General features: G+C 41.0%; 1 protein-coding gene and 1 pseudogene across 1 annotated transcript in view; both read right to left on the bottom strand.

Moving 5' to 3' along the window:
- Window positions 1-11,517, bottom strand: part of RYR2 (ryanodine receptor 2 (cardiac)) — an 814,526-nt gene extending 803,009 nt beyond the window's left edge. Inside the window, exons 1-2 of the mRNA XM_006895387.1 lie at window positions 11,482-11,517; window positions 10,902-11,021 (exon numbers count right to left, since the gene is read on the bottom strand). Of these exons, the coding sequence (XP_006895449.1) occupies window positions 10,902-11,021; window positions 11,482-11,517 (156 nt within the window). The remainder of the gene's footprint in view (window positions 1-10,901; window positions 11,022-11,481) is intronic.
- A 2,751-nt stretch (window positions 11,518-14,268) lies between these two features.
- Window positions 14,269-15,954, bottom strand: LOC102858275 (annotated as a pseudogene).
- Between the last annotated feature and the right edge of the window lie 2,819 nt (window positions 15,955-18,773).

An 18,773-nucleotide genomic window follows, 5' to 3' on the forward strand; every position in this document is an offset into this window, starting at 1 on the left:
CTGTAGATGTTCATTGAAATGAAAAATAAAGAAATTTTTTAAAAAATAAAATAAAAAAATAATTAGGTAGGTAGAAAGGCAGATAGAGTTATAAAAATGCATTTTACGTAGAAAGTGTTCTGCATTTGTTATAATGGCTACCCTTATCTGAATATCTTTAAATAGCAACTTTAATGATATTTTTTTCTATTACAGTTTAACCGTATTTGTTGAAGAATATACACTCACATAAATATGGAGCCCACACGTGTAAATTACATCACAGTGTACATATGAATACAGTGTGTGGAATCCACATGGTGGACAAAGCTATTTGATGAGTGCATTCATTGTGGGGAAACAAAGTTGTTGTTATGTACCAAGTCAAGCTGGAACCAACTCAAAAGTGATCCCTGCCCAGATTTTCAAATGCTGTATATCGCACAGGGGGAGAATGCCTTTCTTTGTCCTGCAGAGCAGCTGGTGGATTCAAACTGCCTGTCTGTGGGATAGCAGTGCAACTTCTTACCACGAGGCCACCAGAGCTCCCTCTCTATATTAGCAACACTGAAACAGACAAAGAATTTATTATTTCATCATCTTCTCTCATCATTCAATTTGAAGGAATCTCTTTTTTTATTTCCAGATAATAACTATAAAAGTAATATGTTGATTCTAGTTTATGTAAATGCATTTAACTCCTCTCATTCTGAGCAGCTGTACTGATTCTCTAATTGACAAAGTATGGAGCCGTTTCAGCTTCTCACCATATATTTAATGCTCCTTACTGTCTTGCCAGTATCTTCACTAAAATTTTGGTTGTCTGTGACTCAGTCTGTAATAAATTCCTGAGAAAGAGTTCACAGAAGCAATTCTAAGTTTTTTATGTGCATTATGGTAAGAAGCTGTGTTGCCATCTCAAAGGCAGGCAGCTCAAGCTCGAATCCATTAGTTGTTCCAAGGGAGAACAATGGGCCATCTCCTCTCATGCTATTTTTTTTTCCAGTGGAATGAGTTTATTCTTATGTACAGAAGAGCTGGTGTGTACATCAGCCCAGATTGGTGACGAGTTTTTTGGCCTTTGCCTTCTCCAGTTCATTAAAGGGTCAGTTCCCTGGTTCTCACTAGAGATCTTTATTTGAGGGTCAGAACAGAACTGGTTCTGACTCAATAAGTTTAAAGGTTTGTTGGTATGAAGCATCACAACAAACAGGTTTTAATTGTTTTTATGTGTCACTGAGCCGAGTACTATTCACAGTGACCCTATGAACAATGGCTCCATTGATCTTTCTTTTCTGTTTTTGTGAATAGCCTGTGTCTCTGATAAGACACAGGTAAAGGTTTTATTGCCCATATCAAAGAACTCTCCCATCAAAGAAAATATGTAAGCAGATAATATTGTTGGGTTGTGGTGCCACTGAGTGGATACAACTCGCAGAGACCTTATGAACAAGAGTTTTGAACCTGGCCCTGCCCTGTACCAACTCTAATACGTTCAGCCCAGCATGATGTCTCTTTTTTTCAGGGACAAACCCCTCCTGAAACATGCCAACATATGTGAGAGTGAGTTTCACCACCTTTGCCTCTAAGGTGCAGCTTGGTTGCACTTCCTCTAAACACACTTTTTGCTCTTCCCAAACACAGTACTTTTTCTTCTGCCATCCTTATTCCATTTCAATCACATAAAAAGCAAATGAAAATACCATGGTCAGGATCAGGCATGTCTTAGTTGTTTAACTAACATCCTTGCTCTTAGGCACTTTGGAGAGATTCTTGACAGCAGATTTTCCCAATACAGCACACCTTTTGAGTTCTTGCTGCCACCAAGTGTTGGTTGTGCTGCACTGACAATATCAATCTTTTCTCCTTCTGTCATGACCTGCCTTTTGGTCCAGGGGTGGGGATTTTTGTTCTCTTGATGTTGAGATGCAGCTCATATTGCAGGCCATAAGGAAATCCTATAATCTTAAAAGAAAACCTGGATATAAATCTTCCTTAAGGATGTAAATTCTGAATTTCAGGAGGAGACATCCTGCTGGCTGTCCCGATTCCTAATTTCACCACCTGTCTTTTTCCTTTTTTACAGTGTGCTGAAATAAATGACTTTTCTTAGATTTTAGCATTACAGTGGTTACTGGGTTTCCCCCTACAGCAGCTGCTATCTCCCCAGGATTTGCCGGGAATAGCTGAGGTCTGGCTGCCTTACCTCCTCTTCCTAGAACTCGGCAGAGCATATTGTTCATGTTCATATTATGGGATATTCTCATCACCTTGCTCGTTTTCTATTTCATATAAGCCAAAAAAGATTACTGGTTTTTCATCTTAGTAAACAGTATATTTTTAAGTATGATGCTGTGTTCCATCAAGTTGGAAGCAACACATAGCTGACCCTCCAGTGAGTTTCAGAGGCAGTAAATCAGGAGGAGATTGCTCATCCTTTGCCTGCAGAGTAGCTGGTGATTTCAAAGCACATGCCTTTGAGATTGCTAGGCCACGAGAGTTCCCTATGTATGTATGTATGTATGTATGTATGTATGTATGTATGTATGTTGTTGTTATGTGCTGTTGAGTCACCTGCGACTCATAGCTATCCTAAATACTCTGAAACCTGTCCTGTCCTGAGCCAATCACTGACTCTGACATACGTACCCTCATTGCCCCAGTCGCTGTATCAATCCATCTCCTCTCCTGTGCTGTCCCTCCACCCTTCCAGTCATGATGTCCTTCTCCAAGGACCAATCCCTTCTGGCCAAATTCCCAAAGTGTGTGAGAAGGAGCTTGAAAATCCTAGCCTCCTAGGAGAGACTTGGTTTCACCATCTCTAGACAGACTTACCTGCTTTCTTGGCAGTCCATGGTATGTTTAAGACTCCTCCAGCACCACAATTCAAAGGCATGGATTGTTCTTCAGTCATACTTAGTCACTGTCCACACTCTGATGCATAGCAAGTAATTGTGAAGACCATGGACTGGATCAGATGCACCTTACTGCAATTCCTCTTTTTTTTTTCTTTTAATCTTTACAGATTTTTTTTCTTTTCTTTTTTTTTAAGTAAAAGTTGACAAACCATATAGGGTTTATATTGACATATTCACATTTTGTTTTATGAATTTAATTCTATTGATTAATTAATTCATTATACAAGGTAGTAAAATGCTCATTGTAAACTGTCTTTCCCTTTAACCAATTTATCTATTAATGTTTGCTCCCCTCTCCCTTCTCATTTCTATTAACCCTCCTATCTTTCTGTAAATCTTTCTTTAATTTTTTATGTTGGAAGTCTTATACCATAACTGAACTGTTGTGACTGTTTCATGTCACTCAGAATAATTTGTTTAGACTTGCAAAAAAAGCCAAGAGCTGCATGGGGAAGGCCATATCTGACCTTTAACAACTTCACAAAGTGGAAGTGTCCTCATCACACAAAACCAATTCCCATGAGGTCAGGCATGTCCCTCATAGTCCTGCACCTCTTTTAACTTATCCCAGTCTTACTGATTTGCTGGGTCCTGAATCCAGTGCGATAGATTCCAGAGCACATAAAAACCCTATTATGGAAGTCAAAAGGCTTCAATTCAGGTTGGTAGCAGTCAGGGCTCTAAAATGTGCTCACAGGCAACTTACTCTTAAGCCGTGTGGTTTTAGGCACTGTCACCCAGTTTTCAGTCCTGATAATTGTGGCTCTCCCCCTCAGCCCTCCAGGCTTTTAGATCAGGTTCAGTGGTGTAGTAGTCCAAGGTTCGCTCCATCCCATGTCAGGTCTCTGGTTCTCCCCTGCAGCTGCTGCGTCTGCTGCTCCCATAGGCTCTGGTTGGCCTGGTGCTAGAATCTCTGACCCTGAAGGACATGCTGCATTCTCTTGCTTCTTCTTTTCTGGTGCTTACACAATGGAATACTATGCAGAACGCAGGAGCAATAACTTTGTAAATTGTTACCTAACTTGGGAGGGACTGGAGAGCATTATGCTGAGTAAACTAACTCAGTCCCACAAGGAAAAATACTGTATCAAGCCATTATTGTAGAATGAGTATGGTGGTGGGGAGAGAGGTAGAAGTAGAGGGGTGAGAATGTGTGTGCAGGCAGGGTGGACTTAATCACGGGGTCACACAATTTGATGGGTGGGGGAGGTTACAGAAATGGGAAGGAACTGGGATAAAAGCAATGTATTTAAATTTTGTAAGGAAACTAGTATAACAACAAAAAAAGAATTTATGAAATACTGCACAACACAGATGAACCTTATTGTATGAAGAGTTTATTATTGAAAATGACTCCCTAGTCATTGACTGACTGATAGCATGTGGATGACCAGGGATATGTGAATAGGGCGTTTTAACCTATCCATGAAGAGATGGGCTAGCCTTGCAATGAAACTGAGAGGATCCAGCAGCCATTCGTTTTTTGATCTCCTGGCTGCCAAGAATGTTGATCGTGGACTAGAGCAAGCTGTAATTATTAACAACCTCAATCTCTTCTCCACCCATCATGGTGCTGCCAAATGTCCCAGTGGAGAGAATCTTTGTCTTCTTGATGTTGAGTTTCAATCCATATTAAAGACTACAATTGCTGACATTCTGCAGCAAGCACTTCAGGTCCTCATGAGTCTTCCCCCAATTCTGATGCCACATTCCTCTTCAGAAAGTTCAACCTCCTTAATGATCTGTTCTGCATATAGATTGAAAAGGTATGGAGACAGGATGCATCCCTGTCATACTCCTTTCCTGATTTTGAATCATGCAATGTTTCCCTGCTTGTTCTGAGGACTGCTTCCTGGTCCAAGCATAGGTTTAACATAAGCACAATCAAGTGTTCTGGGATTCCCATTCTCCTCAAGGTTAGCCACAACTTGTTGTGTTCTACAGAGTCAAATGCCTTTGAATAGTCAATGAAACATAGATAGATATCCCTCTGGTACACTTTGCTTTCTGCCAAGATCTATCTGACATTGGCAATAATGTCTCTAGTGCCACGGCCTCTTCTAAACCAGCTTGTAGTTCTGGTAATTCTCTGTTGATGTACTGTTCCACTCAACTTAAAAAAAAAAAGTAAGCCCTCTATTACTTTTCCTCTCTGAATTTCCAATAATTTTTTTTAAAAAGGGTGGGTCTGACTTACAGTGAAAAGTTCATTAAACACAAAGACCAAACCTTAATTCTAAAATACAGAATATAGAATCTAGGTTTCCTCCAGTTTACATTTTAAAAGTAAAGCTCAAAGTTAATTTGCATAAAGCATAAACAGAAAATTGTGAAAGTTGAAAACTACTTGAAACATATCATTGAATTTCAATGCTTATATTTTCTACAGAAAAAAATCAATACTGAAATTATGATGTGTTCCCCCTAAAGCAGGATTAGCGATTTCCTCCTGGATCCTAGGAGCACAAAATACTGCCTGCCTAGAAAAGTAAGTCATTCCTTTGATTAGAAGACTCCATAGCCTAACAGAGTTCTGGCATCATTTCCAGAAATCCACAGCTAATTTAAGGTATTAAGTATATGACTACTTACTAAAAACAATCATTCTACTGTATCTGCTTTTTAATATATGCACAACACAACAATCTTGGGAAAACGGCCATGTCCTATTTTCTACCAAGGAAAGTCAAAGACTATGTGCAGGATACCCTGTGTTCAGGTATATGTTAAGCATGGTGTAAGATCTCAGGTTATGAGGACTGTTATTTCACATTACAAGTTTATGTTATAACTGGCCTTCAGATATTGGCTCCCTTTGTTGTTCTCACATGTCATTGAGTTGGAACTAACCCATGCCTGACCCTCCAGTGGTTTTCAGTGGTAGTTAATCATGTAGGAGAGATTGCCCATCCTTCTCCGCAAAGCAGCTGGTGGTTTCAAACTATGTGCCTTTAGGACTGCAGAGTAACTTCTTACCACTAGGCTGCCAGAGCCCCCTAATGTCTCCCTTTAGAATTTAATACTTCATTATATTTTATGGATCACCTATAGCAGATCCTTGGGAAGAAAGCCCTAAGGATTTGTTTTCATGAATACCACAGTCTGGGAACCTTGCGGGCCCACTATGTGTTGGGATGAATTAGAGGCACACAACCACTACCTCAAAAACTAGCCCAAAGTGCTGTGCTTTGTATCAAAGTAAGACAATGGATGAGATTTATTATGGTCCTCAGAGAGGTCGGACTCTGGGATATGTACATGTAGGTATGTGTTCAAAGAGAGAAGACATTGGAGATATTATCCAGAATTAAGCTTTGCTCACAGTTCCTAGTGCAAATGGTTATGCTCCTGGCTCCTAGCTGAAAGGCTGGGAGTTTGAATGAGCCCAGTAACACCTCCGATGAAAGACAGAAGATCCAGCATTAAACACCCCACGAAGCACAGGTCTACGTTGGCCCATACTGGGCCGCCCTGAGTTGGAAACCAACCCACAGCATCTGGTTTGGCATTTGTCTTTTGTGTTTGCTTGGCAGTATTCAGACTGGAACAAAGCATGTGAGCACAGAAGGAAAGATCTAGGGCATGTAGGAAAAAGCCACCAGGAAAGAGTCTGCTTGAGACAGGCTTTGAAGGTTAAACACCATTTCAGGAGGCAGAGAAGGAGGGTAAGGACAGACAAACCAGAGCAAACGCATGCAAAGGGAGACTTGAAAACAAAACAAAAACAGAGTACAGAGTCACTGTGCCATCTCAATAGCTGGATATACAGATATTTTATGTTGTTACACACAAAACAGAATCAACTCATGGTTGGCCCTCCAGTGGGTTTTCAGAGAGGATAAATCAAGTGGAACAAAATGTCACATCTTTCTCCCTCAAAGCTACTGGTTGATTCAAACTGCCTTTGAGCTGGAAGCTCAAATCTTTACCTACTAGGCTACCAAAACTCTTAGTTCAGGCTAATTTAATGGATTTCAATTAAATTTTGTTTATTGCGTATTTCATAAATGTCTTAACATCAAGCTAATTATGTTGTTTATATAAATCGGAAAACCATAAGATAGGACAATGTTTATAAAAGGGTTTAAAGGTTTGGTCCTTGGGATCATCAGTATCTCCACTAGTAATTAACCAATAAAAGCAAATGCATCCTCAGTACCTTGATTGCTACATGATTCTAGAGCAGTGTTTTTACATGTATCACTGGGAACCAGTTCTCAAATAAAAACTCAAGAGAATTAACAGTCAACTGATAGACACTGTACTGCTGTGGGTGCTGTCGACACATTCTGGCTCACAGCAGTCTCTTATGACAGAGTCCAGCCGCCCCATAAGGTTTTCTCTATTATGATCATTATAGAAGCAAGCTCTCATGGCCTACTTGGTAGTAAAGTACTCTGCCAACCTCAAGGTGTGCAGTTCATATCCTCTGGTAGCTCCACGGGAGAAAGATTAGCAATTTCCTCTCTTGTGATTAATCTTCATAGAATTTTGATGCCAAGGTTTTCTTCCAAGATGCTACTGCACAGATTAGTAGCCAACTGCTTGCCTGCTGCACCAACAGGACTACAGTGCTGCAAGAAGCTGTGCTGCCAACCCAAAGACACACAATTCAAATCCACCAGGTGCTCCACGGGAGAAAGGTGGGCAATCACTTCCCTTGTCATATACTAAATTTTAAAACCCACTGGAGGGTCAACTATTAGTCAATTTCAACTCCACGGTATACAATAACAACAACATACAAAGTGAAAAATCAAAGCCCACTGCTAAGTGGTATAAAGGATTTCCCCAAGTACAAGATCTCAGAAACCGAAACCATGAGGAAAGTGCCATATGTTAAAGTATGTGCCATTTTAAAATTTTTCTAAGAAGAAAGCTTTCTGAAAAATACCACAGGGACTTTAATAAAATGAATTTTAAAAAAATACTTGTCAAATTGTAAAATAATCTAATACCAATAAATATGTTGAATCACAAAATATTAAACTGTTGTCAAATTGAAAATGAATCTAAGATTTAAAAAATAAATAATGTTTAGTCATAAATTGTTACCTTAATATCATTACCTGGTATGACATGACTACAAACAAATAAATTCATATACAGAAATATTATTCAATATTATTTTACAAAATAAACAAAAAGATATGAGGGGGAAATCAGATTCTTAAGCTAAATTATCTACTAAGTATGAAAACTAACACTGTTTCTTCAGGTCAGAGTGAGCATCTTTTAGGTCTGATACTTAAGATTCTATTACCTTTCTTTTTAAAAAAAATTATTATTAATTTCAGTAAAAATTTACAGAGACTTTGGATTTCCATTCATTCATTGTTGCCCTTTTCTCCCCTCCCAACACTCCCCCCTAGTACACTATCCTCTTGGAAGAGTAAAAGACAAATTCTTTCATTGTTTTACAAACCCTCCCCAGGTCCACTCCACCACATAGCCTTCGCTCTAGACTCCTGTCATGACAAAAAATACCTAATCACATATCCTTTTTAAACAGTTTTCTCCCTCATCTGTTTCAATGCAGTATACATTACTGAACCCATCTTTCTCAGTCTCTCCCCAACCCCGACGTCAGTCCTGTTTTACAACAGTGGCACCATGCAGTATTTGTCCTTTTGTGACTGAGATATTTCACTCAGCATAATGTCCTCCAGAGTCACCCATTTTGAATAATATTGCATAAGTTCCTTGTTTTTCAATGCAGCGTAGTATTCCATTGTGTTAATATACCAGAGCTTCTCTATCCATTCGTTTGTTGATGGGCACTTAGGTTGTTTCCAACTCCTTGCTATTGTGAACAAAGCCGCAATAAACATGGGTGTGCGTATATCTGCTTGGATGCCAGTTATGGTCTCTTTGGGGTATATTCCCAGTAGTAGAATTGCTGGGTCAAATGGTATCTCTATTTTCAACTTTTTGAGAAAGGACCATACCACCTCCCACAGTGGTTGCAACACTGAACACTCCCACCAACAGTGAATAAGGGTCCCAGTTTCTCCACAACCTCGCCAGCATTTGTTGCTTTCTGTTCTGTTAAATTTTGCTATTCTGACTGGGGTAAGATGATATCTCATAGTTGTTTTAATTTGCATCTCTCTTAGAGCTAGGTAGGAATTTTGAACATTTCTTCATGTGCTTGTTAGCCATCTGAATGTCTTCTTCAGTGAAGTGTCTGTTCATATCCTGTGCCCATTTTTCTATTGGATTACTTACCTTTATCTTGTTGCAGTGCTCAAGTATTTTATAAATTCTGGATATAAGTCCCTTATCTGCTATGTCATTACCAAATACTTTTTCCCAGTTGGTGGCTTCCCTTTTGACCCTGTTGGAGAAGTTTTTGGATGTGCATAGGGATTTGATTCTTAGAAGATCCCATTCATCTATTTTATCTTCTCCTGGTTGCAGCTTTTTCAGGATACTTAGAAGACTGTTTATGTTGTGGATTAGGACTTCTAGCATTGCTTCTAGCTTTTCTTTAATGAAGTTTATAGTCCTTGGTTTTAGTCCTAGGTCCATGATCCACCTTGAGTTGGGTTTTGTATATAGAGTGAGGTGTGGATCTTGCTTGAGTCTTTTGCAGATACTTTTCCAATTTTGCCAACACCATTTTTTAAAAAGGTTGTTGTTTCCCCATTCAACTGATTTCATCTCCTTGTCAAAAATCAGTTGACCATAGATAGATGGGCTGATCTCTGGGTTCTCAATTCTATTCCACTGAACTATGTTTCTGTCATTATGCCAGTACCGTGCTGTCTACGACTGTGATGACTGTAATTCCTCACACTCTCCTTGTGAAATTAAATGACAGTTTGCATGCAACAGTATTTCACCAACCTAAAAATGATGTACTACATTGCACTGATGACTGTTTTCTACTTGGTGTCCTAGAGCAGAGATATGCTTGCTTCCAATCATGTATCCTTAACTATTTGACCTATGAGATTGCATGTCTTTAAAGCATATACCAAATCATCTCCATGCATCACCACTGTTCCTGCTACTCTCGTCCAAGCATCCTTAGTTCCTCCTGGACTTTTTTAATCTTGTTTCTTCTCTTCCTCTCCCTACTTACTTCAAGCCATTGATAAGCCAGAGCTCCCTAAGCTCTTAAAAGCTCCTTCTAGATGAAGCCTTTGTGGGGTGCAAATGACAACCTGGGCCCAATGCTAATTAAGTGAAGTGCAGGGTGGAGACTTGAGTCCACTCCAAGACAATGTGGAAGGAAAGACTGAACACCCACTGTAAAAATTCAGCCACCGAAACTCCATGGAGCACAGGTCTCACTGACACCCTTGGATGTTCCGGAGTCAAACCCCAGGATAGCAACCAGTTTAATTTTTTAAACATGCAACTTGAATCAGATGACAGACCTCTAGTGATCCCACCTTCACAACAGGAAGAACACTAAACCATGCATGCATGGCCCTACAGGAGTGACATGGTCTCTACAGTATCTCATCTCCTACAACCAGCCGCTTCATCCAACAGCCACAGTGGCCTTCTTGCCGTTCCTTACACATGATACACTTGGCTAGCTCCTCCCGAATACAAGGCCCACCCTCCAGTGCTAAGATAGAAACACTGTGCATTTCCTCATGGCTGTGTCTGCTCCCATCCCATTGTCTCTGGAAGGCCTTTCCTGGACACCCTCCATGATATGGTGAGTTCTCTTTACCGTCCACTGCTCAGCCCTTAACCATTTGGAACCTATTTTACTTCTTTGTTCTTTATTGTTCTACTACTTTATAGACAGAATGAGGACAAAGAATTACCCTTATTTTATTAACCGCTGTGTCTCAGATTTAGTATAGGAGCTGAGCTCATTCACAATTTGATTAAAGAATGCATAATAAGTGACAGAAGATTTCAATATTCCTTTAGTTTATATATCTTCCACAGAAAATAGGGAAAAACAAGAGTATCCCTCAATAATTTTAATGCCGCAAGTAAGGCTGAAGATTTTAATAGACTCAAAAGCGTTTGCCCTACCTTGGAATTGGACGTAGACTCCAGGAAACAAAGTCTGTTGCCAAATCCTTCTGCTGCCAAGCAGAGTTTCTGTTGTTCTTTGTGTATGGTGGCCGTGCTCTGAAGAACCACTTCATCATCCTGCAGGGAACAAGAAAATGAGGGAGGAAGTGAGATTTTCAAATGACTGGACGAGTCTTCCCGCCCCTCCCCCAGAGATTCCAATCTGATTTCCCAGCTAAATGAGATCTAGAACATGATATTTTTTGTATTTGAAGCTCAAGAGTGAACATAAAAGTAAACGACACCAAAAGCCTGGAATCAATTCCAAGAGCACATTTTATCTACAAAAAGGCAAAACGGCTAGGAGTACTGCCATTCAAGGCAAGCAGTGGCTTCTGTAGTCTCAACAACTGGTCCCAAGAAGCAGCCTGCCTGAATCAAGGTAAACTAGAACAATGCCATATTAGTACTCTAGTGTGCTATGTTAATCAACAACATTATCAAGAAATTATCTGATATAGTCCTAAGAAAGTAACAGTAAGAACAGAAGAGATTCTATAACAACAACAACAACCAAACAAAAAAATGAAACACACACCCTGGAAATGTCACTGTTATTGATGTTAAGTACCATCAACGACAAAGGATGACAGCAGAAGAATTGATGCCTTCAAGTTGTGGTGCTGGAGAAGTCTTGAACACACTATGGACTGCTAAGAAAACAAATAGTTCTGTCTTAAAGACAGTGAAACCAAGTTTCTTCTTGGAGGCCAGGATTTTGAAGCTCTGTCTCACATACTTTGGGCACATGGTCAGGAGGGACCAGTCCTTGGAGAAGGACATCATGCTCGGAAGGGTGGAGGGATAGAACAGGAGAGGGATAGATAGGAGAGGGAGACCCCGGATAAGATGGATTGATAAAGTAACTGGGGCAGTGGGGGTTGGTGTGTCAGAATTAGTGAAACTGGCTCAGGACAGGGCAGGGTTCAGAGCTGCTATACATAGGGTTGCTATGGATCACAGCTGACTCAACAACACATAACAACAATAACCATCAAGTCAGAACTGACCCATAGTTGATTCTCCAGTAGGTTCTCAGAGGCAGTTAATCACTCACTCCCAGAGTCAGTTTGAACTAAGAACAATTCGACCGACCATCTAATTGTCTAGTGGATAGACAGATGTACTGTCATCTCAAAGGCAGGTGGTTCAAATCAACCACCTGTCCACAGAAGAAAGATAGGCAATCTCCTCCTACAAAATGTATAGCCTCTGAAAACCCACGGGAGGGCCAACTATAAGTGGTTCTGACTTAGCCACAATTATTTCATGTTGTTACATCTTTACATCTCTACTGGAAGAGATTGCATATCTTCCTCCAGCAGAGCTGAGAGTGGATTCAAATCAGCGGATATGAGAAGCTTTTTGATTAGCACAACACACCACTGACTATTATGAAATATAATGAAGGCAGTTCTCAGAGGGGAAACTATAGCAGCAAATGTCTTCAGGTCAAAAGACGAAAGATCTCAACAAACAACCCGAGAGGACAACTGTAAGAAGACAGAGAATAAAGTAAGCTTAAACCAATCTGGAAGGAGGAAAAGAGGGGGAAAAAAAGAGCTTAAGTAATAACATTTAAATCATAAAAATAATTAAAAGGAACAATAAATCTAGCAGTCTCCTCTGTGAAAATGCCAATAAAATGGACAAACATTGAGCTAGAATTACAAAGAATAGAAGAAAAATGATGAAAATTAACCAAGTAAAAAAAAATGAAAGAAAAAAACATAATGAATGTGAGAGAAAGAAAATAGTGATAGATTCTTATAAACAATACTATAGCAACAAACTGGATGACTTAGGTAAAAAGAAAAATTCTTAGAAGCACAAAACCACTCAATACCATCATGTCAAGTGAAGACACAGTCTCAGTGAACAACAACTTGTGGTGCCTAACACCACTCCTTCAAAAAAAATGTCTGAAAACAGATAGCATTGACACCAATACTGCTTGCTATCAAAAGCTTCCAAAAGAAGACTCAATATTGTGAAAATGATAATCCAATCAAAATCAATCTACATATTCAATGCAATCTATATACAGAGACCAAATTCCTTTTTCAAGGAGATAAAAAAGTAAATTGTCAAGTTTATTTGAAGAGGCAAGAGACCCCGGGTAAGCAAAACACTTCTGAGAAGCAAAAATGAAGTGAGAGGCATAGCACTCCCTGATCTCAAAACCTACTACACAGCAGTAGTAACCAAAACAGCATGGTACTGGTACAATGATAGGCACATGGATCAGTGGAACAGAATTGCGAACCCAGAAATAGACCCAGCGATCTATGGTCAACTGATATTCAACAAGAAAATATAACCTATCTGATGGGGAAATGACAACCTCTTCAACAAATATTGATGACAAAACTGGCTTGCTACCTACAGAAAGCTGAAACAGGATACACATTTCACACCATACACAAAAATTATCTCAAGGTGCATAAGAGACTTGAGATTAAAGCCCAAAACCATAAAGTTCATAAGAGACATACTGGGATCAAGCTTAGAAGCCCTAATCTACAGTATAAAGAGACTTCCAAATATGCCAGAAAAGTACAATCTGAAGAGGATAAAATTGATGAATGGGACCTTCTAAAGATTAAATCCCTATGTTCATCAAATACTTTTTCCAACAGGGTGAAAAGAAAATTTATTAACTGGGATCAAACATTTGGCAATATCATCACAGACAAGAGTCTCATAATGAAAGTTTGTAGAATACTCCTACGTCTCCACGAGAAAAAGACTGATAACCCAATTGTAAAATGGGTAAAAGACATGGAAAGAATTTTTTTTTTGCTTCAGCTGTTGTTTATTGACATACAGGTAGGCTCTATAGCAACAGGCCTGGAGGTGGCTGTAGTGGGAAAATGGAAGGTGGAGGGAGGAGTGTTTGTCTGTAGAGACAGCTGAATGGAGTGCAGGAAAGAGAAGCACCCAATACACGAACAAGGTTGAGAACAGGGGAGGCTGAAGGACTGCAGAAGCGATTAAGGGCCAAGGCCACTCTGCGTACACTTTAACCACTGCCCCGTGGCTTCGGCCCTGGCTCTTGCTATTTCCTGACCCCAGGCCAGGACTGAATTTTCTACAGGAACTGAACACAAAGGAGAGGGAATCACTGACCTTTTGCATTAAATAAGCACAGGGCCTCCAGTCCTGCACCCCTCATTTTTCCCTTGCCCGAGAGGAGAAAGATGAAGGCAGTCAGCCCGAGTTACCTCACCAAACCAGGGTCTTAACAAATAGTCATGTGTCACAGAACTTTGTCTTTCTTCCCTCTTGTCCCAGCCCACCAGTGCCACACTATCCCAAGTAAGCACTACAAGCGTTGCTGGCCTAATGGATGGGTTGTGGGGAGAGGATGGGACAGGGGCTGGAGGACGTCCCCCAGGGTCCATCGTGGCACAGGCACTACACGCATGGTGTTGGTGAAGCCAGAGCCTGGACGCCACCCGGTCAGCACAATGACCACGTCTCCACTTTTAAAGAAGCCTCGAGCTTTACCGACATTCATGGCCAGGTTCATCCGGAGGTCCACATCTTCAGCCCAGACTGACTGCACTGCGTCCTTGCACAGCACAGGGAAGATGCCACGGTACAGGTGGGCCTGACGGGCAGTCTGGGGGTTCCGAGTCACATCAATGATGGGGGCCCGGGGGCGGTACCTGGCTACCTGGTGAGCAGACCTGCCAGACTTGGTGAGGACGATTATGGCCCCACTGCAGCACTTGGATGACGCCTCTGCGGCGCCCACGGCGGCGGCTTCTGTGGGGTCGCTGGTAATGGGCGCTAGACGGCAGAGCTCCTCAAACAATTGCAAGTGGTAGATGGTAGCCTCTGCCTCACGGGCAATCAGGTGCTGCATGCGCACAGCCTCCAGTGGGTAGTCACCTTTGGCCGTCTCACCGGACAGCATGATGCAGTCAGCACCATCCAGGACCACATTGGCCACATCACTGCCCTCGGCGCGGGTCGGGTGGGGCTTCTTAATCATGCTCTCCAGCATCTGCGTGGCACAGATTACAGGTTTCCCAGCTCGGTTGCATCGCCCAATCATCATCTTCTGAGCCAGGAAGACCTTCTCTGTGGGAATCTCAATGCCCAGATCACCACGAGCCACCATGATTCCATCGCTAGCCTCTGGAATCTCATCAAACCTTCTAACTCCCTCATGATTCTCGATCTTGCTGATAATCTTGATGTTCTTGCCTTTCTCTCCCAGGACCTTCCTGACTTCATGGACATCGGCTGCTTTTCAAATAAAAGATGCAAACACCATATCCACGTCCTGCTCTACCCCAAACTTCAGATCCTGGATGTCCTTTTCTGACACCACAGGCAGATCCACAGCAGCGCCAGGGAGGTTCACGCCCTTCTTGCTGCCCAGTGAACCACCATTTTCCACCTCGGTCACTAGGAAGTCAGCCCCTTTCTCTTTCACCTGCAGAGAAATAAGTCCATCATCCATGTAGATCTTGCTGCCCACTTCCACCACTTTGCAAATGTTCTTGTAGTACAGCCACAGGACATTTCCATCACAATTGTCCATGTACGCATTATCCAGAGTGATCTTGAGGGTGGCTCCCTTCTTCAGCTCCACCTCGGCGGTGCCACTGCCTTTGATGAACCCAGTTCGAATCTCAGGTCCCTTAGTGTCCAGGGCCACAGCCACTGGCTGGTAGAGAATGGGGTCAGAAGCAAAGCTTTCTGTAGCTGTGCATACATTCTTGATGGTCTCTGCATGGTACTCATGACTTCCGTGAGAAAAGTTCATACGAGTCACATTCATTCCAGACTTAACCATTTCCTTCAACATTTTCACTGACCGGGAAGCTGGGTCAATGGTACAGATGATGCCAGTGTTCCGGGCTGTAATGGGTGCAGAGTCGATATCCAGGCGGCACATGTGCTCCAGGAACGTGTCAACCATGGCTGCGTGCAGCTGCTGGGTCTGAATGAAGGCAGAGCCCACTTCACTGTGTTGCTTCGACATGGCTTCTGTGGTTCTCCGCGTGGCTCAGCTCACGCTCCGATGCTGCTGCAGGAGTGTATGTAGGATGCGCAGCTGCTCTGCCGGAATCCGAAGGCTCGGCCTCCATGGAAAGAATTTTTACAGAAGAAGATACTCAAATGGCCAACAGACATATGGGGAAAAAATGCTCCAAATTACTGGCAATAAGAGAGATGCAAATCAAAACCACAATGAGATACCATCTCACTCCAGTAGCAGTGGCAAAGTTTAACAGGACAGCAAGTAATAAATCTTGGAGAGGACATGGTGAGATAGGAATTCCTTTACATTGATGGTGGGATTGTACAAAGGTACAACTACTCTGGAAGGCAGTTTGATGCTTCCTCAAAAGGCCGAACAAAGAAATTCCATATGACCCAGCTATTACATTGCTTGGAATATACCCCAAAGAAAATGAGACCTGACTGATGCTCAAACAGAAACTTGTGCACCAATGTTCACAGCAGCATTATTCACCATCACAAGAACATGGAAACAGCTCAGATGTCCAACCACAAATAAATGGATTGAGAAGTTGATATCCAACCACAAACAAATGGATCAAGAAGTTGTGGTACACTCATACAAAAAAAAAATACACAGCATGCAGGAGTAATCATTTTGTAAATTACTGCCACATTGAGTGAACTTAGTCACATAAGGACAAATACTGTATTAAACCATTATTGATTAATAAGTATGAGGACCCAAGGGGGTGGGAGGGTAGAAATGGAGGGGTGAGGATGAGGGGGGAAGGATGTTAATCATAGGGTTACACAATTCAATGGTTAGATGGAGTGAAGCAAATAGAAAGATCTTCTGTGAAAAACAATGTATTCAAACTTTGTGTTTTTGAAGGTTTTAAAATTTTTTTTAAGTTTTTATTATTTTTGTATGTGTGCATGTTTGGATTTGACTGGCAAAGGAGGAGATTGTCCTTTCTTCTCCAGTAGAACATCTGGTGGATTTGAACTGCTTACCTCTGGGATTGCTGTGCAGCTTCTTGCCAATGTATTAAAACTGTAAATATATCAGAATAAAATTTTTGCAAAAAATATTTTTAAAGAAAAGCTTCCAGAAGACATAGAAGGAAGTAGTACTGCCTGACTCATTCTATGAAGCAAACATAATCTTCAAACCAAAGCCATATCACAAGGAAAGAAAACTACAGGACAAAATATTAAAGATAGATACAGAAATCTTCAACCAAATCCTAGTGAACAAATCCAATAACGTATTAAGTTGTATCTTATGGCATAGTGAGTTTTATTCCCATGTGGTGTCAGTAAATTATAAATTGACTTTTCTAGCCACTGTGTTAGCCCCTGCTGGAGGCATAGTCTCCATCTACCGTAACTGCAAACACACATGATCTTGGAAATCATCAATAGCTGTTCCATACTGAAAAATGGTGGTGAAGGGAGGGTAAAGAGACTTTGGAGCTTCCATAAAGAGATTATGGCACTGTTGTGAAGAGATGCTGGCAAGGCATAACCAGAGGAACCTTGGAAATGGAGCAACATTTAAAGGATTTGCTTGCAAAGTTCATATACATTATTTTTGTAAACCAGTATAAAATTTTAAAAATAAAGGTTTTGCTTGATGGATAACTGAAGGAAAAGTCGCCTTGTAACTACTCTGAGATAAAGTTTGCCAGATGATTGGGGAAATCAGAGGCTTCTTGTTTTTGTGCTGCAATTTAGCAGCTGGAGTTTTGCTAATTGAGGAATTGTGCCTTGTTCATCAGGCTTGGAACTGCTGGACTAAACTTGGACGTGCATTGTGTGATAAATTTTTTTTTCTCCAGTCCTCACCCTATTTCCCTAACAAACTACCCAATTGTGAGTAAAGTCTCTGAGTCAAGTTCCAATGAACACTGGGCCCAATGACTTGTAGAAAGAGCAGCAGAACCGTTGGGTGGCATGTCTGACCATGTAGCTATTTGTTTAGTAATATGGATATTATTGAAGGGGACAATTCCCCTATATGAAGCACGTAGAAGTCAGATCTGACCTTCCCCATGTTGCACACACTCCTTTTATATCCCAGATTGTAGAATGTTTCAATATTAGAAAAATCAGTCAAGGTAGAAAACTGTGTCAACAGAATAAAGGGAAAGAACCACAAAATCATCTCTCTGGATGCAGTAAAACATATCTGATAAAATCCTACACTTTTTACACAGTGAAAATCCTGAAGACAATAAGACAAGACTAGAAAGCATGAGCAAGGGCACATATGAAAACTCACTAGCAAGCAGCACTGTGTCTGAGAACATGACTGAGAACATTCCCCATGAAACCTGGAGCAAGACCAGGCTGCCTGCTCTTACCACATCTGTTCAATACTGTATGAGAAGTCCTTACCAGAGCAATAGGGAAGAAAGAGAAACATTCAAAATGGAAAAGAAGTTAAAATTCATATAACCAAATTATAGAAAAACCCAAATAAAACATTTAAAGCTAAAAGAAGTATTTATTAATGTATCAAGGTACAGCCTATATGTATGCAATTATATACCTATCTATATAAAATTACAGGTGTAAGATAGTTTGAGACAAAGTAGAAAAGATGTCTACTTACTGTTTATCAGCTGTGGAAAAGCTTCAAATTACAGATTACATTGTGAAGAATAGGAATTTCACAACACTGAGTTATGCTCATTCATAACCTGCATACAGACCTAAAAGAAGTCATGTTAACAGAACTATGGAATACTGTATAGTTTTCAGTAAGGAACAGTGTGTGTGTGTGTGTGTGTCGCTGTGTGTGTGTCTGTGTCTCTTTGTGTGTGTGTCTGTCGTTGTCTGTGT

Source organism: Elephantulus edwardii, unplaced genomic scaffold (assembly GCF_000299155.1).
Source record: "Elephantulus edwardii isolate Elephantulus edwardi_28Jun2011 unplaced genomic scaffold, EleEdw1.0 scaffold00166, whole genome shotgun sequence".
Taxonomy (NCBI): Eukaryota; Metazoa; Chordata; class Mammalia; order Macroscelidea; family Macroscelididae; genus Elephantulus; species Elephantulus edwardii.